Raw genomic sequence first — 22,597 nt, 5'->3', positions numbered from 1 at the left:
TTTCTTGCAAGCACTCAAACAATGATACAAATGACATGTTTTGGAAAAATGATGAATTCATTGAATGATGAAAACTACAAAGAAAGTTAGCTCGATAAATTATTACGCATATCGTTTGATGATTCGCCAAAATGCTGACAACTATTTACTGCGGTTTCGTCGATTATTTTAGCAGTATTCCGTCCACATGTACGTCAAAATATAAACGGAATGTTTAACTTACATTAGGTTGGATTAAGCCAAATTGCGTTCTGAATAGTATATATGTACATTTACGTGATGCAATTTGTAATGAAGGAAATGGTTAATGGGCGTAGGCCAACGACATTTGAGTCACTACGCACTGTGAATGGAACAATATTCCTAACATATCGTGCTGCATGTGAAGAACTCAATTTATTAGAAAACGATACACATTCGGTTTCGACAATCGAGGAAGCTATTATCTCTACAATTGCAAGTCAGATACGCACATTATTTGCTATCATCATTTCGACATGCTCTCCATCGAACCCATCTAATGTGTGGCACTCATACAAGGATAATATATCAGAAGATATTTTAATTTATATTTAATATTTAATTTAATTTAAATTAGCTGTTCAAGTAATGTACGCCTTTTGAATCCCCAACAAAAGGAAGTTTATGATACATGCATTAATAAAAGCAACTGATTATGGAAATGGTGGTTTATATTTCCTAGATGCCCCTGGTAGAACTGGTAAGACATTCCTCATGTCAATGGTTTTAGCCACTGTTCGTGCGAGATCCAAAATTGCGGTTGCAGTTGCTTCTTCTGGAATAGCAGCCACATTGTTAGAAGGATGCCGTACAGCTCATTCAGCATTAAAATTGCAGTTAAATATTCAAAATATTGAAGAAACTATATGTAAACTTTCAAAAAAAACTACGCAATAGCCAACGTTTTTTTAACATCAAAAATCATCATCTGGGATGAATGCACAATGGCGCATAAACGTGCATTAGAAGCACTTAACCGAGCATTAGCGATTTCCGCCAAACACTGGCAGTAATTCCAAGATCAAGATACCGACGAAATAAACGCTTACCTAAAATCATGGAATCTACGGCGCTATTTGAAGAAACTTCAGCTGACAACAAACATGAGAGTTGCATTGCAAAATGATACATCTGCTGACGATTTCTCAGACGACGCTGACTATCGGTAATGGTTGAGGACCTGTCGACGAATCGAGCGGATTTGATGTAATTTCCTCAGAACTTCTGTAACTTTTTCACAAAAGACGAGCTCATCAACAAAGTATTCCCAAACATAATTTTCAACTACAAAAATAATGAATGGCTGAGTGAGCGAGCAATTTTATGGGGTAAGAATAAAGATTTAGATGACCTTTATTATAATTTAGAGCAAGATCACTGGAACAATGCATTCATTCAAATCCATTGACAGTGTTACAAATGAAGATAAAGCAACCAACTGAATTTTTAAACTCCTTAGATGTCCCAGGCCTACCACCGCACAATTTGCGCTTATAGGTTGGCTCCATAGTAATCATACTTCAAAACATAAACCAACCAACAGTGTGCAACGGTACGCGTTTGGTGGTAAGAAAATCGAAGAATAATTTGATTTACGCGACGATACACAATGGAAAATTCGAAGTTGAGAAAGTTCGCATCCCCAGGATTCTGAAGATCTTAACAGAGTTTCGAGTTTGAAAGATTTCAATTTCCGATACGTCTTGTATTCGCCAAGACTATTAACAAATCACAAGGCCAAGGGCTTGAAAACATGTGGTCTGAAAATGGAAAATCAATGTTTTTCCCATTGCCAATTATATGTGGCATGTTCACGGATCGGAAGACCATCTTCGTTGTTTGTTTTTGTGCATGATAATAAAACAAAAAACGTTGTAAGTCACAGGGTGCTTAGCTGAAAAAAATAAAGCATAAAAAAGTATAAAAAATCTTTTAAAGAATCGTTAAAATACAAAAATGAACTTGATAAAATAAAAAATATGCCTAAAAATAATTTCCTCTAAGGCGGAAAAAAGTTATCCGGGTCATATAAAAATTGTTCGCTATAAATTAGCCAAAATTCATTAAAAAATGTTTTTTTATTGCGTGGCAGAACAACGTCTGCCGCGTTAGCTTGATAGTTATTGATACAATTTTTTCCTTAAAGTCTCTCTAAAAAGACTACTTAGTTGTTGCTAAAATATAAAGCATGGAAAAACCCGGTACTTAATTGAATTAAAAAAAAAAAAAAACTATTACTGTACTGAACTTTGAATTCAGATCATAGGCCAATTGTAAAAAAATATGAAACAAAAAATTGTATATGGGATAAAATAAATATGGGAAAATTGTGGCAGATGGATAGTATTTTACATTGATGTTCTCGTAGTATTTTTACCTTTCAGTACGTATTTATTATATGGGATTTTATTATTTTATTATTTAGACTTGTAACGGTTTAATTTGTTTATGTTAATTTTGTATTGTTCGACGTTGTAGCATAAAATATTTAATTTGACTTAAATGCTAAGATACTTTGCCCATACGGACTAAGATGGCTTATTTAATAAGCCTTCTTTTATACTTTATCATCTGAATACACCAATAATACTTACGTTAGGCAAAGGAAACCCATCCACATACCACACAATTTTTGGTGTCGGATTTCCACTAGCGCTGCACTTTAATGATACGGATGGACCTGGCTGCATAGTTTGTTCAATGAACTTGTAGAGCAACTGAGGGGCAACTTCTGCAATCGATTTATGTAAATATTTAGAAAATTTATTTAATAATTATATATTAAGGATACAATACCTCCTAATCTTAATTCAGCGGAGCTCTGAATAGATTCAAAATCGTTTTTAAGAATACATTGATACATTCCCTTATCTTCTTTTACGATGGACGAGATATGAATATGCTCATTGGATAAGAGTCGTACACGAGAACCTGTGCGCAAGGTACCGCCATCTTTCATCCAAATAATATTTTGTGTGGGAAATCCAGATACACTGCAAACCTGAAAGCCAATGTGGTTAAATTCACAGTAACAATATATTATTATAAGTATGTCACTTTACTCACTAAATCAGCAGTATGACCCAGACTAACTGTCTGTACGGCGGGCTGTATGCTAGCGCTTAATGCAGATGTTACAGATAAATCTACTTTGAATGTTTCGGTTCCCTCTGAGTTTGTCACAGTGCAAAAAAAAGCACCATTATCGGCTTTTATGACTGCCGATATAATAAGAGTACCATCTTTTGTCTTAGCCCTTCCAGTAGCCAGCATATGCTGCATTGATTCCTCATTACTTGAACGTTTAGTATGCCATCTGTATAAGATAATATGAAGATTGAAATCAAGACAGGAAGACACGAATAAACTTTTTTAAAGAACTACAAAAATGTTGCGATTCTCAAGAGCTAATAAGGCTAACCTAAAAGGGCTTGGGAAATATGCAGCTTCCCATCGAACTGATTCTTTGAGTTGTATGAAATTAAATTATAGCTAATCAAGGTTTTATTTGAAAGCATGTTTCCAAAATCGCATTTTACCGTTGCATACCGTTCGATATTTATCTGGTCCAAGTCTGTATTGATATTTAATTTCTTAGTAATATGAATATAATTATTTTAATATCCAGCCTGTTCAACAGCAAAAGGATAAATTTTCCCAAGACGGTTTTTTTGGGTACTCAAATCGCTGTACATACGTTCTTTGCGTACTCACACAAGACGATTGTTGTGGTTAAAAATAACGTCAGTACATATGTATGTATGTTTATACATTTAAATACATATAATTACATATTTAAATATAGCCATTGAAATATATGAAGATTGATAAACCAAACCAAAATATCGCTTAGTTGATGATCGATAATTAGAAAGTTATTAAACATTACAAAAATTAGGCCGTCAGCCGTCGGGTGCTATAGGGGGATAAACGGATGTCGGGTCGGCTCGTCACAACTGTAGACTTGGAAAGGGGCACGGGTGCCTCGGGTTCATGGCTTGCCCTGGATCCAAGGCGACTGTGCTCCGCGTCATAGGATACAGGCGGGCACGAGCGAACCGGCACCCGCCGTAACTGTACACACCGGCGGAAGTGCGACTATACTCTCCCCGTGAGGGCGGCTGGAAACAGGTCCTGGTACGGTCATGTCTCTGCCAGGATGCTGGCTAATTGTAGTCGGGCGGAGAGAAGAAAACTCTCAGTGAAATAACCCCAATCCAAGGTGACACTGTCATATGCCGAGGGATGCATGGCCGAGGGGGTGCTCGGTCGCTTATATGCGGACTCTGGATACCTGCCGACCTCCAGTTTTAATAAGGCTTCCCGGGGCACGCGGGCTATGCCTCGGGCGACTAACCCCTTCCCGCCTACTCGTGGGATCAAATATGCCAAATTTAAATATTAAAACAAAAAACACCGCAAAGGAGCACGGCACTCCTCCTAAAGTGCCGGAGGGAAAAGACCATCCCTCTACAAACGCATCTGGGAAACCAGTGCCCAAAAAGACGGGGAAGGAGACTAAGTCGGTCCACCGTCTCGAGGCAGCAGGCGCTGTGAGGAGAGGACCGAAAAGCCAATCGGGCCAATCCACGTCGGGGGGCCCCAAGGGCGACCCGGTTACCGGGGGGGCGACCATGCAGAGCGATATCGCGGCTGGCGGACCCCTTGGGACCGGGAACCCCTTGACAACCCCGGCAGGCGGCGCCTCTGCCTCGAAAGATAGGCCCAAGTTTCAGGACAAAAGACGTGCGGCCTTCATCCTGGGCAACGACGACCCGGTGTTCCTGGCGTCTGCCCAGGGAATCGAATCGCGGCGATGGGCCAAGACAGTCCTGCCCGACTACCAGCCAGCCAAAGCTGGCAAGGCCACAGCCAAGGCCCCAAGCAAGCGGCAACGCTCGGCGGAGGACACCGCCACACAAGTCCAACAGGCCAAGAGGACAAAGACATTGAGCAACCGCTCGTTTGCCGAGGTGGCGAGGGGAAAAACCCTGATTGGAGTCCTAGACAGGGGCTCTAAAGACGGGCAGATCCCTAGGGACAAGTGGCACCTCGTGGAAAACGAGCTCCAAGACCGTTTCCTCCAGGAGTTGGAGGAGAATGGAGGACCACCGCCCAAGTGTGAGGACGCCGGGTGGCACCAAGGCAGGGTGAAAGCCATCGCCTGCCAAGATGCTCGCTCGGCGGCCCTCTACGCGAAGGCGGTAGCGTCGCTCAAGGAGGTCTACCCAGGAGCCCAGCTGGAGGTCGTGAAGTGGGAGGACATCCCCAGCAAGCCGAGGGCCAGAGCGTGGGTCTCGGCGAAGCCTGCAGAGCCGGATAAGATTCTCCGGATTCTGCAGGTCTGCAACCCCCACCTTCCCACAGCCGATTGGAAGGTGGCCAAAGTAGAGGAGAGCAACGGGCAGAGGCGCCAAATTATCCTCGTCCTGAACGAGGAGTCGGTCAGACTTCTCCACGACACGGAGGGCGCTGTGGACTACGGCTACCAGAAAGTAGTCGTAGTACCATACAAGTCCGACTCCAAAGGCATGCAGCTGACGGTCGAGCCAGACCTGGAGCCCCCGGAGATCCCTAGTACGGAGATCAAGCCTGCGGTGTCAGACGTGGCATCAGTGGTGTCGGATGACATTTTAGATGGTTACGTCTCAGACGTGAGCGATCTCACTAGGGATCTCAAACACATCGGGGTCGCGGAGGAGTTGGACTCTTCGGAGAGCGACGAAGAAAGGACAATGGTGGAGGTAGACCTCAGGAATGTCACTGATACTCCTGCAGATAAACCTCCACCATTGTAAGGCAGCATGCGCTGCTCTTCTGCTCCACCTAGCCAAGGGTGGAGCCGACATAGTCCTCATTCAGGAGCCCTGGATCCTCGGAAACAGGGTCTCTGGTCTGAGGACTCCTGACTATAAGCTATACGTAGCTGACTCCGCAGGTAAAACTCGCACCTGCATCCTTGCAAAAAGAGATTTGCACTTATTTTTGCTCCCAAATTTCAGCAATGAAGACCAAACAGCAGTGAGCCTCGAAGGCCAGGGGTGCTCACTGAGAATCTGCTCCACGTACATGGGTCACGACCAACCAGACCCCCCTCCACAGGCGCTCAGGGCGCTAATCACAGACTGCGAGGCCAAGGACACCGGCCTAATCGTAGGGTGCGACGCCAACGCACACCACTGCCAGTGGGGAAGCACTGACACCAACGAAAGGGGTGAGTACCTCTTCAACTACTTACTGACCACTCAGATGGTCCTTTTAAATAGGGGGAGTGATCCCACCTTCATTATTAAAAACCGCAAGGAGGTCCTGGACCTCACACTTGCCTCTCACGAGTTACACGGGAACATCGTATCCTGGAGGGTCCTGGAAGAGCACTCCTTCTCGGACCACAGGTACGTGGAAACCGTATTCTCTTTTTCACTACCGAGACCAGCTCAATTTCGTAACCTTAGGCGGACAAACTGGGCTCGGTACTCAGACCATCTCTGTCGTGTTCTCCCTGAGACTCCACCTGAGGAGGAGATCTCCAGGGAAGCCACGACTCATCTTGTTAAACTATTTACCGACGCCTGCAATGAGGCGCTCGATAAATCCTGCCCCTCTAGCAAGAGCAGAGGCCGGAAGAAACCTGAATGGTGGAATCCGAAACTGAGGGAACTCCGGAAAGCCTCCCGAAGACTCTTCAATAAAGCTAAGGCCGAAAACGCTGAGCAGAACTGGGCCGATTACAAGGCCAGTCTGTCAGTTTACAATAAAGAACTGAGGAAAGCCAAACGCGCCTCATGGCGTAAGTTCTGTAGCGACATCGAGAATAACTCGGAAGCCTCGCGCTTGCGCAAAGTTCTCTCGAAGACTACACCCACTCTGGGCTACCTGAAGAACGCCGACCAATCATGGACAACGTCCAGTAATGAGTCGCTAAATCTTCTCCTTAACACCCACTTTCCCGGCTGCGATGAAAACAGACCACACTACATCGCGGCTCCCTCCGTTGCCTCACGTGGTATCATGAACCTGCTAAGCCAGGAGAACATTTCGTGGGCAATAAAAAGCTTCAAACCATACAAATCCGCGGGACCAGATGGCATCATCCCTGCCCAACTGATTCACGCTGGACAAAAAGGCACTAGTTGGCTCAAAAGGATATATGAGGGAATCTTCTCCCATGGATATATCCCGGAAACCTGGCTTCATACCAAAGTCGTCTTCATCCCCAAGGCAGGCAAGCCCTCGCACACTGCCCCCAAAGATTTCAGACCCATAAGTCTATCGTCCTTCCTTCTGAAGACGATGGAACGGCTTTTGGGGATGCATCTCACGGTAAATATTCCGCCTAGTCTATTCTCAGACTCCCAGCATGCCTATCGGAAAGGAAGATCCACCGAAACGGCCCTACACACGATCACATCAATCATAGAAGCGTCCATCAACTGTAAGGAATACACCCTGGTAGCCTTCCTGGACATAGAAGGCGCCTTTAATAACATCCTACCGACCGCCATCACGGGTGCACTGACGGAACTGGGGGTTGACTCCCGGACGGTGAGCCTGATCGATCAGATGCTACAATGCAGGACGGTTGAGGCATCACTGGGGACGTCAACGTCCACCAGATTTGTCAGTAGAGGCACCCCGCAGGGCGGAGTCCTCTCGCCCCTCCTATGGAACGTGGCAGTGAACGAACTGCTGCGGGAGATAGAGGGGGGTGGCTGCCGCGTGGTGGCGTATGCGGACGATGTTGCTATAGCATTCTCGGGTAAATTCCCGCAGACGCTATGTGAGTGCCTGACAAGCACTCTCATGAAGATGTCAAAATGGGCAGACAAATGCGGGTTAGGCGTCAACCCGTCTAAAACGGAACTGGTGCTCTTCACTAGGAAGTACAAAGTACCGGCACTGATTCCCCCAAGACTATGTGGGGAAGCGCTAATCTTCAGCAACAACGCCAAGTATCTTGGTCTAATCCTCGATAGAAAGCTCGATTGGAAATTGAGCATAGAGGATAGAGTAAAGAAGGCCACAGTAGCCCTCTATACTTGCAGGAAAGCCATCGGACTAAGATGGGGAATGACCCCCTATATAGTTCGGTGGCTTTACACCACCATCATACGACCGATCATGCTCTATGGAGCGGTAGTATGGTGGCCAGCCTTAGACAAAAGGACATGCCTCAACAAACTGAGCAGAGTTCAACGCATGGCAGAGCTATGCATAACTGGCGGGCTACGCACTACTCCAGGGGAAGCCCTGGATACTGTGCTGGACCTCCTCCCCATAGATCTCATGGGAAAGAAAGTGGCAACACTTTCCGCACTCAGAATGAGAGAAGCCAGACTGTGGAAAGCGTCCGCGGTCGGGCACTCGGGAATCCTGACGAGACACCCGCAATTACCAGAGAGGACAGATTATTGTGTCCCTACTGATCACCTCTCGACGCCTTTCCAGGTATCAATCCCACTTAGGGAGGACTGGGAGATGGGCGAACCAGGCCCCGCAAATGCGGTTCACTTCTACACTGATGGCTCAAAGTTAGACGGCCGCGTGGGAGGCGGAGTCTACTGCAGCGAGCTGAACATCAGTCATTGCTTCAGGCTCCCGGACCACTGCAGTGTGTTCCAAGCGGAGGTTGTAGCCATCAAGGAGGCCATTTCCATCGTCTCCAAACTATTTCTAGACACGCACTTAGTGTGCGTTTTCTCGGACAGCCAAGCAGTCGTCGAACTCAGCGACTGTAAATGACTGCCGCAGGTCTCTGCACGAGATCGCAGAGCAGTTAGACCTCTTCCTTATATGGGTCCCAGGCCATAGGGACATCGAGGGGAACGACGCCGCCGACGAGCTAGCAAGGCAGGGTACTACAATTCCTCTCCTTATGGAGAGGGAGCAAGTAGCGATGCCTCTGGCTACGTGTAGGCTCCTCACGCACGAATTGTTTGAGCAAAATGCCAATAGGAGATGGCAGCAAACAGCTTCCTGTAAAATCTCAAGATTGATATGGCCATATCGATCGAAGAAGCGCTCAGCCGAGCTGTATAGGCTCAGCAGAGCACAGTGCTCTGCAGTTACTCGAGCCATTACGGGACACTGGCAGATTGGCACTCATGCCTCTAGACTGTCAATCCCTCATAACGACTTCTGCAGGAGTTGTCGCGACGAGGAAGAAGAGGAATCGGTCGCCCACTTCTTCTGCCACTGCCCAGCCCTTGGAAATCGTCGTCTTCGTTTTCTCGGGGCTGCTTTCCTAACAGACATTTCGGACCTGTCCGAAATCAAACCGGGGACCTTGTCCAGATTCATCCAAGCCTCCGGATGGGACTGCCCTTAATTTGCAACAGCCTGTTTCTCCACGGTTTCTAGGCACTGGGAAGGGGCACACGCCCATGCGGCACCACAACGGACCTTCTATAGGTCCAAGTGAGCTTGGGAGGGTTTCATCACTCTCCCAGGCTACCGACTGAACCTAACCTAACCTTACAAAAATTAATTAAATTAAATTAAACAAATTAACTCAAACGACTATACTACTAAAACTTAAAAACTCTGTGGCTTACAAATTTGTGTGGAACCACGGTTCATCTGTTCGTTTATGCATAAGCAACAGAAACGGTGCTGTGCTTGCGTGGCGACGTTAAGTCCTCGGCAGTCGGTTTAGAGGCCTGAGAGAAGTAGAATAGACAGCCAGAGTCGTTGGATTACCATTTCCACCGATATAGAGAAGTTAGAAGACCTCTCGTCACCCCACCTCAATGGTGGAAGCACGAGGAACTTGCACGGAACCAACAGGCTTAGACGGAGGGCAGTGTAACGAATGGTCAAATCCAGTATACCAACTATTGGGTAGTCATGCTATTCACTGGAAATACTTAGTCTTGATTCAGAGTTGTTAAGATCAACACGTAGATTCTCAGAAAATAAAGTCGTCCAGATATATATATATATATATATATATACCAGATATATATGTGCATACAAAATGAGTAAATTGCTGCTCACTAAAAACAGTGTAATTCTTAAAGGCTCATATCTCCTAAGATAAAAATCCGTTATTTTTGAGGTTAAAATTTGTATAAGAATCTTTTTATAATATCTCATGAAATCAAGCGTATCTCAAAATTTTTCCTGGCTCCATACCGAATTCGTATAGTGACTATATATTGGGTAAAAACGACTGCAACCTCTGTTCGTTGCAAATGTCTGGTAAAAACAAAAAAACCCCTCTGAAAGGATTTAAAAAAATCTTGGGAATATATCTTACCTGTACGTAGGTTTTGGATTTGCATATGCTACACATGCAACAACTAATGGATCTCCTGCTCTTATCATCAGCTTGGTAGTTTTCTCATTCATAATTGGAGGAACAAGTTCACGCATTTCTAAAATAGTAAGAAAAATAAAATTACACAGTGGAAAACTAAGGTCATTGATGATAAAAAGCATTCAAAGGTTGGAAAATGAAGCAAATAAGCCTAAGTCGGTAAAAACAATCGGACTAAGCATCACCACTAATAGCAACTGCAGAAACTATGAAGAAAACGGCACTATTGAAACTATCATCTCAACTCTAACTCTTGGCTTTTTCGGTTTTTAAACCTACCACTTCGGTTAAAGCTTTGCCTCGGACAAATTACAGGAGCTAGTTAAGAATAGCTAAATAGCTAAAAAAGTCGGAAAGAGACAGCGCGATATAATTCAATTTGCAGATAAGGAGGCTAAACATGAGAATATCATAGCAGGTTGTACATACAGTGCACTTAATGATATGTATACGCGACTTATATTAAGAAAATCGTTAAATTATCATGATTTTTTTCTTTAAATTGGAAAAAAATTTCTAACAAGGGGTAACGTTGAGAGCCGCAGCTACGGCCGCGACTCTACATTTATACCCTCAATTGACTCGACTATTGATGCTATTGATTATGATCAAGAATATATACACTTTATGGGTTCGGAAACGCTTCCACTTTACCCACAAATCTAATGCATCTCTATACTCATTTCGACTATCGAGTATAACAACAAGCGGGAACGTTGTGAGCCGTGGCAGGCCGTGCACCAGTAGCGAACTTTTATAGCCAATACAATAGCTACTTCTGCACAGCGAGCTCAATCGATGGAGGAATAAAGTATATATATTCTTGATCAGCATCAATAGCCGAGTCGATTGAGCCATGTCTGTCTGTCCGTCCGTCCGTCTGTCCGTCCCCTTCAGCGCCTAATGCTCAAAGACTATAAGAGCTAGAGCAACGATGTTTTGGATCCAGGCTTCTGTGATATGTCACTGCTCCAAAAATATTTCAAAACTTTGCCCCGCCCACTTCCGCCCCAACAAAGAGCGAAAATCTGTGGCATCCACAGTTTCGACGATACGAGAAAACTGAAAACGCAGAATCGTAGAGGATGACTATATGTTCTAGAGTGTAAAATCTGAACCAGATGGCTATGATAATTAGCCAGAATCAATAAAACAATTTCATTCTTTCTCGCTCTGTCTCTCTCTAACACACAGGTTTCATGGTCGGTTTTGCCAATTGCAAAATATGAGTTCAAGGATCTCAGAACCTATAAGAGCCAGAGCAACCAAATTTGGTATCCACACTCCTGTGATATCGGACCTTGACCGTTTTGTGTCACAATTTCGCTACACCCCCTTCCGCCCCCGCAAAGGACGAAAATCTGTTGCATCCACAATATTACAGATTTGAGAAAACTAAAAACGCAGAATCATAGATAATGACCATATCTATCAGATTGCTGAATCTGGATCAGATCAGATCATTTTTATAGCCAAAAGGAACAAATCAATTTGGAGTGGCTACGCAGCGCCCGACGTCACGCTCAGACTGATTTTCTGTCTCTCTCGCACGCACTCTTTGTCGTGTCGTTTAATATTAGCGGCGTCTGCCGGAGGAGAGCCATACTGACTTAGTATCGGGTATAACTGTAGAGTTGCGGTGTCCGCAGCAACTCACAACGTTCCCCCTCGTTTAGACTAATTTAATGTAATTAAATTTTTTTCATGCTTTATTTTAGTGCTACAAGTTTAAGTTATTATTATTTCTTATTTATTAATTATAAATTACTTAATATAAACTTATTTAACTTATTACTGAGCTAGCCACGATAAATTTCGAGTTTTTGTAGAATGTTATTTACTGAAATATATTAAATATCAATTACAATTTTTCGAAAAGTTAATACTTCTATTTATTTGATAGTTTACTCGTAGCGATTTCCAAAGAAATTTTTTAATTAAAATAATTTAATTTTAATTTTATTAACTGAGTCAATCCAAGTATTAGTCTATTGAGAGGAGTGGAGCAGCAATGAAGACGGAAGCTGAGGAGTTGAGGAAGCTTTTAACCCACATATTGGCCTTAACTAATTTTCAATTATAGTGAACCCAGCAGACAAAGCTCCAACCGAACAGATCACAGGTAATGCGTCGCTTCCTTTATCTTCTGGTCGCGACGGAAGGAAGACATTATGTCATCGCTGCTCATGCGCCCACAGCGCAAGAGTGCTCTGGTCAAGTCGAAAATCGATCATTAGCGGATATGAAAGGTGAAATTGGGATAGATTCTACTTTGCGAAAATTTATCGTTACTCCAGTATTTCTACTTATTACCAACATCGAATGTGAAGCTCACGGATTTTCCTGCGCCAGAATCGAGGCTTATGGTGCCGGTAGCCCAGTTATGTTAAACGATCAGGGCTCAGCCCCTGGACTTGAAACTGGACCTTCGCTGGAATTTGCTACAATCATCTCTCATCATCAATCATCTCAAATCATCCTTAACCACCCAAGTGTTGGTATATTGAGGGCAGAGGAGCTTCAGTGAAGATTTCCAACTGAATCTTCTATCGCGTTATGGACCACCCATGAACACTTGGAATTGACAATTGACAGTCACTATTAACAAGGAACATGAGGAACAAATTCTTTGTCAATTTTCGTTTGACGCTTCATGGTACGGGCGCGCGGGGCTATTACTTCAATTCTCTTTTACACTACCTTCGCCTCCGAAATGCTACTCGGCTTCGTCAATGCCTCGGTCAGCGTCGAGTCGGTGTGAAAGCATGTCAGTGCCTGCGTGCCGAAACCGTAGGGCAGCGTGGTCGCTGATGTCTTTGGCGCGGCACAGTGGGGACTCAGCCGAAATAGTCAAAAAATTGTATGAGTGCTTTAGATAAATTTAATGTACGCATCTAATAGAGAATTTTCCAATCGAATTTTCAAGATAGTTTTAGTTTAGGAGATATAAGCACTCAAAGTTTAAAATTTTTTCAGTTTGCAAATATTTATTGAACTCATATTCACTAACTAATTTAGCAAGCTGAGACGGCCAAAGGTCCCACAGTGCCGCTCCAAAGACATCGGCGATCCGCGACCACCGCTTCGACGGTGCTGAGGCTCGAGAGTCCAGAATTATTTCATTGCTGGTGAAGGCAATGCCGAACAGACGAAACCGATGGGTTGCGGTAGAGACGAAGTACAGGCGAAAAGAGAATTGAAACCCCGCGCGCTCCCTCGTGCCTTTTGGGTCCTAATGTTAGGACCCGCCATAGAACAGCTTTTTGGACGCTCATGCAACATCTTGGTATTATATAGTTTTTGGTTGTTGCTAGTAAGTATGCATTAAATTGCATTGCCGCTCTCATCTTGTAGCTTTTGTGGTTTTATCGCTCTCTCCCTATCACCTAAGCTAAAATAACTGTTCTTTACGGTTTACCGAGCTCGAATGACATTTAAGTCCCTTACTAAATAAAAATTCTCTACATGATTGTCGCCTAATTAAGCCTATGTTTTCACTGTGCAAACTTCTTACACCTTAATGCCTCGAAATGCGAAGTTTTCTGAACACGTTTCTACCATGGTAAATAAGGCCATGAGCGTGCTTTGGTTTATAAAGAGGTGGTCTAAGGAATTTGACGACCCCTATATAACAAAGACTCTCTATACCTCGCTTGTTCGTCCGATCTTAGAATACGGCTCCTGTGTATGGTGCCCTCAGTACAAAGTACACCAGGACCGTATAGAATCAGTACAGAAAAACTTTTTACTCTTTGCTCTGCGGGGCCTTAACTGGGATGCGGGTGTAAGACTCCCATCTTACTCTAGTAGACTATTATTAGTAAACCTCCCATCCTTAGTTAACCGTAGAAAAATGCTTGGTGTGATTTTTGTGCACAACTTGATCAGGGGTGACATAAACAGCTCTGATCTGTTGGGCCGCATAAAGTTCACGATTCCCATTAGACTCACTACAAATTTTATACCGTTGTTCCTTATCCTCTTATTAAATTACTATTCCTCACATACCTTTCTAGTAATTAGTAATTGTAGTGGCATTCGTATTTGTATTTTGAATGCATTCTTAGTTCTAGTAAGTTTAGTGCTAATTTTCCTCGTATTCAGGGGAATGGGCTGGAAAGAAGGAAACGGAAAATTGGTATGAAGCAGGCTGCTATACAAAATTACCCGAGCATCGCAGAAACTTACAGGTACAGCGATGGCGGAGACTCACTGTTACTAGACAAATCTGACGTGGATCATTTCATACGCTGGTCTATAATAGGCCACTGAAAACGGCGCGGGACAGTCAGATCGAAGAGTAACATATGAACAAACCATATCCTGGCCTAATCAGCAAAAAAAAAAAATCAAGAGCGATCACGTTAGGTTTTCCGGAGACACGACTTGTGGGAAGATTAAACGCCTGTGTGACCAAGGGAGTCACCTGGGAGGACCTGTTGAGTCAAAGTGTGGATCGATTTTGGAGTGGATTCGTCTATCAAAGCTTAGCCAGGCGAGACCAGGCGAGCAGGTGCTCAAGCGCGGAAAACGAGTTAGTACGGCGACTGAGCGGTTTGCCAGAAATGCGATTTGTACCCCTGCTAGAACTCTAAGTAGTTTAAGCTAGTAAAAATAAACTAGTGACTGAACAAAATTTTAGGCTATTCCAATTAATCACAATCTCTTTCAAATAAATATGTTTGAGTGGATCCCAAATACCCCCTGAGTAAGACATATTTCAAGCTCGGGTCAACCGAAGCTTCGTCACAAGGTTATTAATAAATACAAATATATAACTAATTAAGGCAAACAATTTACGACTACGAATAACTATAGAAACTCACCCGTTAGTTGAATTTTTCCGACGTTGTTGCTTACTACGGAAGCTTGCGTTAACTTATGATGTGTGCGACAGCGATATAATTTTTGGGCATCACTTTTTGTAATGTTATAAACCAATAGCTCCCCAGTTAACAACATATGGTTTTTACCATCTGTAAACCAAAAGAAGAAATATATTTAAAGCATGAGTATAGTTTTTCTATTCTATTCATTATCAATTTTCCATACCGCCTTCAAGTGATGGGTAAATGTTGAAGTTCGGCTCTTGTAGCCACGATGTTACTGTTACATACTCTTTTACAAACGAGGGAATTGTACATTTTATGAGTACATTGCTGCCAAGAAATCCACCTGGATTTTGTACTTCAGGTTCATAACGTTGATAAACCACTGAAAGTATTTGAACAAAGGTTGATTTGTATGTATTTAGTTATTAGTCTAATAGTTTCTATATTGAACGGTGAGAGAGAGTTAGTTTCTACTTAAGCAGAGAGACTTTATTTCCAATAGAATTTGTATTAGAATAAATACGGACAAAGACTGGATATTTCTAATACATTCTGGCATGATAACAATAGTCAGCCTACTTAATCTCTAATCTTATTCGTCTGGAACAAATTCCAAGTCACTTCGATGATGGAGCGATCTGGAAAACGTACCGGAAAACCTCCTCCAGGTGTGCCCATGTGTCGACCGTTTAAGCGGGTTGACGAGAGGACTTGCAACCTCTCGCTGCCGGTGGGAGTGGCTACCTAACGTTTTTAGTAGTTATTCCGTTTCTCTCGGGTCTCAAGCTCTAACTGGATTTTCGAAGACTTAACGTCGTTGATAAACGCTCCCGTCAGCTTCTTCTTATTTTTAACTGTTTTCTGCAGTGAGTTTACTTCTGATGTGCTGACTTTCCCCACTCCAATACTCTTCTGTGAAAGAAGATTATTCTGCCTTCTTAACCTGGTGGTCGCCTTTCTTCCTGAACGCAGGAGGCAGCTGAACATCCCGGTTTTCCGATGTATTTTCAGTCTAAACCGCAACGTCGATTTTTTTCTTTGCCATTTCTTTGTGCGATGCGTACATCTTTCTTACGTACCCTTTCTTCCCGTTTTCGCATATAGCTTATTGTTCATTCCCATATCTCAGAACTCTTACCTTCAAGGCCAGTGTAAAATCATGGGTCATCAAATCTACTCCTATTATGTGTCGTCCATGATAACAGTTACTATTAAATCTTAATCTAGACTCGTCTTCGCTATTCCAAGCTTCTTTTTAATTTTTGCCTTATCTGCTCATCTTCAGAGGCTCCACATTTCCTTTAACTATGCCCCTTCTAATTATTGAATGACAAGCACCTGTATCCAAAGTCAACACGTTCATTTCATTTCGCCTCTGATAGTGAGCTTTCCAAATCTCGAGTCCATTTATCTCTCTGGTTACGCATCATTGTAGGTGTGAGAGTCGCTCTACATCTGTGGCGAACTCTTGCAGTTGACAACAGTTCTGACAACAGTTGTTATGTTTATATAGTTCGAATTCCAGATTAATTAGCCTCAGACAGAGAGTTAGTTTCTACTTAAACAGAATGACTTTATTTCCAATAGAATTTGTGTTGCTCCAAACTACTTCGAGCCAAGACTGGATATTTCTGGTATAGTCCGCCATGACAACAATAGTCAACCTACCAAATCTCCCATTCGTTACAATATCAATAAATAAACTTATTCAGGCAGGCTCCGTTTTTCACTTTATTTTGCGAATTACGTTTTCAGCCAAAACGTTTCGTTTTCGATTTAAGGTGTTGTTCTTGTTGCCCTGTTAAATTTTTTCCGACCCAAAATTGAGGTTGGGTTAAAATAAAATTATTTATATAGAAAGCAAGTGTTCGGGCCAGCCGCTGAAGAATAACCGTAACTTTAACATTATTATTGTATGACCATAGAGAGCCGCCTACATATGTTGTAAAACGTTTACTTTCTGCAGAGCTGCTGCGCTCTCCCGCTAAAGGGGCTCTCTGCCGCCGCCACTTCGGCAACTACTTTGATCTGCTGCCGCCACTTCGGCAGTCACTTTGATCTAACGCCGTCGTACATAGTTTAGTTCTATGCTAACCCCTCTGCGCATTGGTTGCATATCGATCTCGCATAAAGTTTATCTGGCAATAGCAAGCAATCGGCTTCCGCTAAGCCACCAAGATTAAATACGAATTATAAAGTTAACCCAAAATCTCTTCATTTTTGAAACAAATAGGTGCCAAAAAAGCTTGGCATCTCTAACAGCAAGTGTCAAGTTTATGTTAATACATCTGTTCGGAGCAGAACGCAGCCGATTAGCTGCTTACCAAATAGCACCTAATTCTTGGCCCTCAGCCGTTTATTTTGTTTGTTACTTATGTCTATGTCACTCATTTGTTTGTTAAAGCTTTGCGCTTGCTTGCCCGCTCTCTGCCAGCTCGCTCTTCGCTATCTCCGCTTTGCGTCTGCCTACCGACGTCGGCCGAGCGAAGCTGCGCTTAGCGATCGGAGCGGCAATGTAAAGGGCAGGCAAGCCACACTTGCAATTTGGATGTCACGCATTAAAGAACATATCGCAATTTTATTTCTGCGCCGAGTTTTATTTAATTGGAATAATTAGTCGGCCGATTGGGGATAAAAAACATTATCTCCACAACATCAATAAGTCATCTATTTTGTTCCTTTTGCAATTACGGTTCGTTTCGATGTATAAAAAGCCGTTTACTTTTCATTTCGTCAACGAATTTGTTTTATAATAAATCTGGCCTGAATACTTTTCTTTTAATTCCCATAAAAAACACCGCTCCCCACCCTTATAATTTCAATAGTGTTAAAAAAAACTTATTTTTATTGATTTATTTAAACAAAATTATTGTTTTTAATTTTTATTGTTGTTAAAGATGTAAACTTCGACAACGTACATATTTTATTTTCGTATATAATCCAGCATAAATACAAAAGTATGTACATACATATGTATGTATGAGTCGCAATGAAGCGATATTCTATTGTCTCCTATTTGATTTGTACGTCTGCATGGACACCTACTTATTTTCGTATATTTTTAGTCACAATTAAATACCACAACGAATAGGTTATGGGCCCACGGCTCAGTCTGAAGTTGTGACTCGGTCGATTGAAAAAAATTGATTCGTCTTACCATTCGAATGCATTCTATCGATAAGGCCGAAAACGAGACTTATAGTGCGTGGGTAATCCAAATGAAAAGCCGTCTAATACAGTCTAAGTTGTGGTCAGTAGTGTGTATTCGAGAACTGAAAAATTAAAACGGCGATGCTGTGTATTAAACCATCGCAAACATCTTTGTTGCACCTTGATATCTCCGTCGGTTTTTTCGGACATCGTTCAACAGCGACTACCCTACCTGAGTTTTCTAACTTAATCCCCTGTGTTTTTCAAAGTGGTTTGCAGACGGATGTAGTTTTTACGGACTTTAGTAAGGCATTTGATTCTGTACTTATTCACAAGCTCTCTTGGTGGGTTCCCAACAAATCTTCTAGAATGGATTTTTCCTATATTTCTCACCGTACTCAGCCTGTTTTGTTTTCAAATGTGTTGTTCAGGGGTGCCACACGGAAGTCATCTGGGCCCGCTTCTGTTTATTTTATTTTATTTATTTTCGTCAAGTTATAACATAATATTATAATATTTGGACGTTGACATGCAATGACTGCATCTTACAAGAGGCGATGCAATTACTGCACCGTCAAGTGGCCCGTGTGACACCAGCAGAAGGCCGTTACGTGCGGGTCCCAGGCAAAACGCAGCCCCCCTCCCGACCAATCGAGCGACACGTTAGCCGAACCGATCGCGAACATGCAGGAAAGATAGCTGTTAGACTAATATACGAGGAAAATTAGCACTAAACTTACTAGGAGAACTAAGAATGCATTCAAAATACAAATACGAATGCCACTACAATTACTAATTACTAGAAAGGTGAGTGAGAATTAGTGGTGAAAATAATGTGGTAGAGGGAATTATAATCCGAGCATAAGACCCTAAACGGTTCATGCAAGGAATAATTCGATCTACAAAGTGGGAGGAACAACGGTGTAAAATTTTTAGTGAATCTAATGGGAATCGTGAAGTTTATGCGGCCCAACAGATAAGGCTGTCTATGTCATCCCTGATCAAGTTGTGCACAAAATCACACCAAGCATTTTTCTACGGTTAGCTAAGGATGGGGTTTACTAATAGCAGTCTACTAGAGTAAGATGGGAGTCTTGTTGGACAGAATTTCGCTGCCGTTGCAAGGGAAGTTCTTGTACCGAAAAGTAAAAATGCAACCATTCATATGTAAAGTACCCTTGTGGTTGCTTCATGTACACCGTATCGCTCAGGTCACTGTTGCGGTATGCCATTTGGTTGACATATAATTTCAATTCTGCTGCTAGCGCAAGAATAAATCGCACGCTCTCCAGTCTGCAGACTGGAGAAAATGTTTCCGCATAGTTTATGCCGTACTGCTGGGAGCAACCTTTTGCCACCAGCCGCGCCTTGAAACGTTCGATTTGACCATCTTTGTCGCGTTTCAGGCTATATACCCATTTGCATCCAACTGCTCGTTGTCCTGCCGGTAAGTCTGCCAACTGACATGTCTCGTTTGCCAATAATGCCTCATATTCACGTTGCATCGCTTCGGACCAATGTGATGCATGAATACTGATCAACGCCTCCTCGTAGGATACTGGAATCTTTACGTCGCTGGCAACCAGAGCACCAAGAATGTTGTACTCCTTTCTCGGACGGCCAGGTTTGCCGGTCCGAATCAGCCTTGGTCTGCCAGGTCCAACGCGAGGAGCTGGCTCATCTGACTCAACCTTTTCTGTTGCGCTCTCGTACCCATCAGTACCGCTGCTACTGGGATTCTCCCCGTCAACGCTTGCACCATGGCTGCTGTCTCCACCGCTGCTGTCTCCACCGCTGCTGTCTCCACCGCTGCTATCTCCACCGCTGCTGTCTCCACCGCTGCTGTCAATGTCATCAGTATCGCCGCCTGACTGCATGCTAACTTCTGCCTTCGGAAGTTCGAATGTGACTGTATCCTTGTCGTCTTGGAGCTCGTCAAAGAGAACATCTCGCCTCTCAATCACCTGATGAGACACAGGGTCATACAGTCGATAGCCCTTAGCCGCTACTGAATATCCAATCATGCGATATTCTTTGCCTTTTGGTTGAAGTTTACTCTTCCTTGGACCCTTGTCCAAAGCTACTGCAACGGAACCAACAACTTTTAGATGACCTACATAAGGTTTCTTACCAGTCCACGCTTCCATAGGCGTCATACCGGTCAGCGCCTTGGTCGGTGATCGATTCCGTACATACACAGCTGCGTTGACTGCCTCAGCCCACAAGGATTCGCCTAATCGTGACTGGACCAGCATACATCTTTACATTTCCACCAGAGTGCGGTTTGCCCTCTCAGCAACGCCGTTTTGCTGTGGAGTGTACGCCATTGTAAGCGTCCTCTCAATCCCATTAGTTTTCAGAAATTCATCAAACGATTTGTTGACAAATTCACCGCCATTGTCGCTCCGGATACATTTGAAACTTTTTCCCGTTTGCCGTTCAACCAGGGTTTTGAACTCGACGAACTTCTGGAAGACTTCATCCTTTGTCCGCAGGAAATACACAAATATACGCCTTGATTTCTTATCGATGAAGGTTAGAAAATACTTTGATCCAGCAAGAGACTGTGTGCCAAAGGGCCCGCACACATCTGCATGAACTAGTTCCAATATATCTTGAGCTCTACTGGTGGTTGCAACAGGAAATGGTTGCGCATGAATCTTGCTGACCATACATATTTTGCAATTCATATTCGCCGGGAAAACCATATTTTCAATGCCGCGCACCATTCCTTTGCTGATCAAATCTTTCATACTGCTGATGTTCAAGTGGGCGTACCGTTTATGCCACAGGGCACCATCAGCCTTAACCGCCGCAAAACAGTTGTTTTGTTTTCCTCGAAACATATACAAGTTTCCAACTCTGTTCGCCTTTACAATGCATTCGCCATTTTGGATAACTCGTGCATATTCTTGTCCAAAAGTGACGAAACATTTATTCTGTACAGCGCTGCTCACCGAGAAAAAATTTCCATTCATTTCGGGCATATAGAGAATATTCTTTAACAGCAGCGTGCATATCTCTGTCTTCAGCTCTACTTCCCCTTTTCCTTCAGCTTTTAGGAAACCGGAGTCAGCCAGACCAATCATTTCTGTGTGTTTCTCGAACTTTGTGAATAACTGTTTCTCACAACACATGTGGCTTGTGGCACCACTATCCAAACACCACATACTCTTTTTCAAATTATCTGCGTCCAACGCATTTAATAGACTGCACTGCTTGTTCTCCACTCTTGCTGCCCTTACCACATTTGCGCTCTCCTTCTTACACTGAGCCTTCATATGCCCGCGCTTACCACACTTGAAACATATCATTGTATTGTTTCTCTTCTTTTGCGCTCTGTGCGCGGCCGGCTTATGTACTGCGGTATATGCCTTTGAGTATTCCATTTGAGCTTCTGTGTTTTCCTTTCGTTCGCCTTCTTCCTTGAGTTTTACGCATAGAACATCGAAAGTCGGCAGACTGTCGCGCGTCTCTATGGCGACAACAAAATTTTCGAATTGTTTTGGAAGGCTTGACAACAAAACAATTGAGCGCAGTTCATCATTTAGCTCGATTCCTACTGTCCCAAGGCCATCAAGAATATCCACGAACTCATTAATGTAGCTTGAAATGCTTTTCCTTTGGTCCATGCGCTTGCTTAGCAATTTCTTGTACAGTTGAACCTTTCGTACAGGTCCACTTGGTTGATGAACACTCTTAAATTTGTTCCATGCTTCGGACGACTTACTTCAATTTTTAATGTATCCCAACTGTGAAGTTTTCACACTCAATGTGATCATGGCCAGCGCCTTTTCATCCTTCGCCTGCCAATTCACACCTTCGGGAACATTTGTTGGTAGCAGGTCACCAGATGCCACACTTCACAATTCAGCGTGCACCAACACAGACCGCATTTGAATACACCAGGAGTCATAATTTCCCTCCTCTAATTTGTCTATCTGATACATCCCGCTCATTGCTGATTATCGTTTAGTCTCTGAGTCACACCGATGTTAATAGTTCGTAACTTAAGCAATCACTTCACTTTTAATTTACAAAATCCGAACCTGGGCCCATAACCTGTTGGACAGAATTTCGCTGCCGTTGCAAGGGAAGTTCTTCTACCAAAAAGTAAAAACGCAACCATATGTAAGGTTTAAGGAAACCTTAAAAGGTAAAAGGTATGTGCTTAAAGGAAATGGTTTACAGAGTCAAATGCTTTACTAAAGTCGGTGTAAATAACATCCGTCTGTAAGTTACCCTGAAAGCTTTTGATAATGAAAGAGTTAAACTC

At 43.3% G+C, this 22,597-nt stretch overlaps 1 protein-coding gene across 1 annotated transcript in view; it reads right to left on the bottom strand.

The window, feature by feature from the left end:
- The window catches only part of LOC6899595 (Down syndrome cell adhesion molecule-like protein Dscam2), a 139,795-nt gene that overhangs the window by 52,291 nt on the left and 64,907 nt on the right, over positions 1–22,597 (bottom strand). Inside the window, 6 exon segments of the mRNA XM_033380836.1 lie at positions 2,616–2,752; positions 2,818–3,022; positions 3,088–3,337; positions 10,280–10,397; positions 15,166–15,315; positions 15,392–15,553. Of these exon segments, the coding sequence (XP_033236727.1) occupies positions 2,616–2,752; positions 2,818–3,022; positions 3,088–3,337; positions 10,280–10,397; positions 15,166–15,315; positions 15,392–15,553 (1,022 nt within the window).

The sequence above is a fragment of the Drosophila pseudoobscura genome, chromosome 4 (assembly GCF_009870125.1).
Source record: "Drosophila pseudoobscura strain MV-25-SWS-2005 chromosome 4, UCI_Dpse_MV25, whole genome shotgun sequence".
Classification (NCBI taxonomy): Eukaryota; Metazoa; Arthropoda; class Insecta; order Diptera; family Drosophilidae; genus Drosophila; species Drosophila pseudoobscura.
The sequence above is the reverse complement of the archived record's forward strand: the minus strand, read 5'-3'. Positions and strand labels throughout refer to the sequence as shown.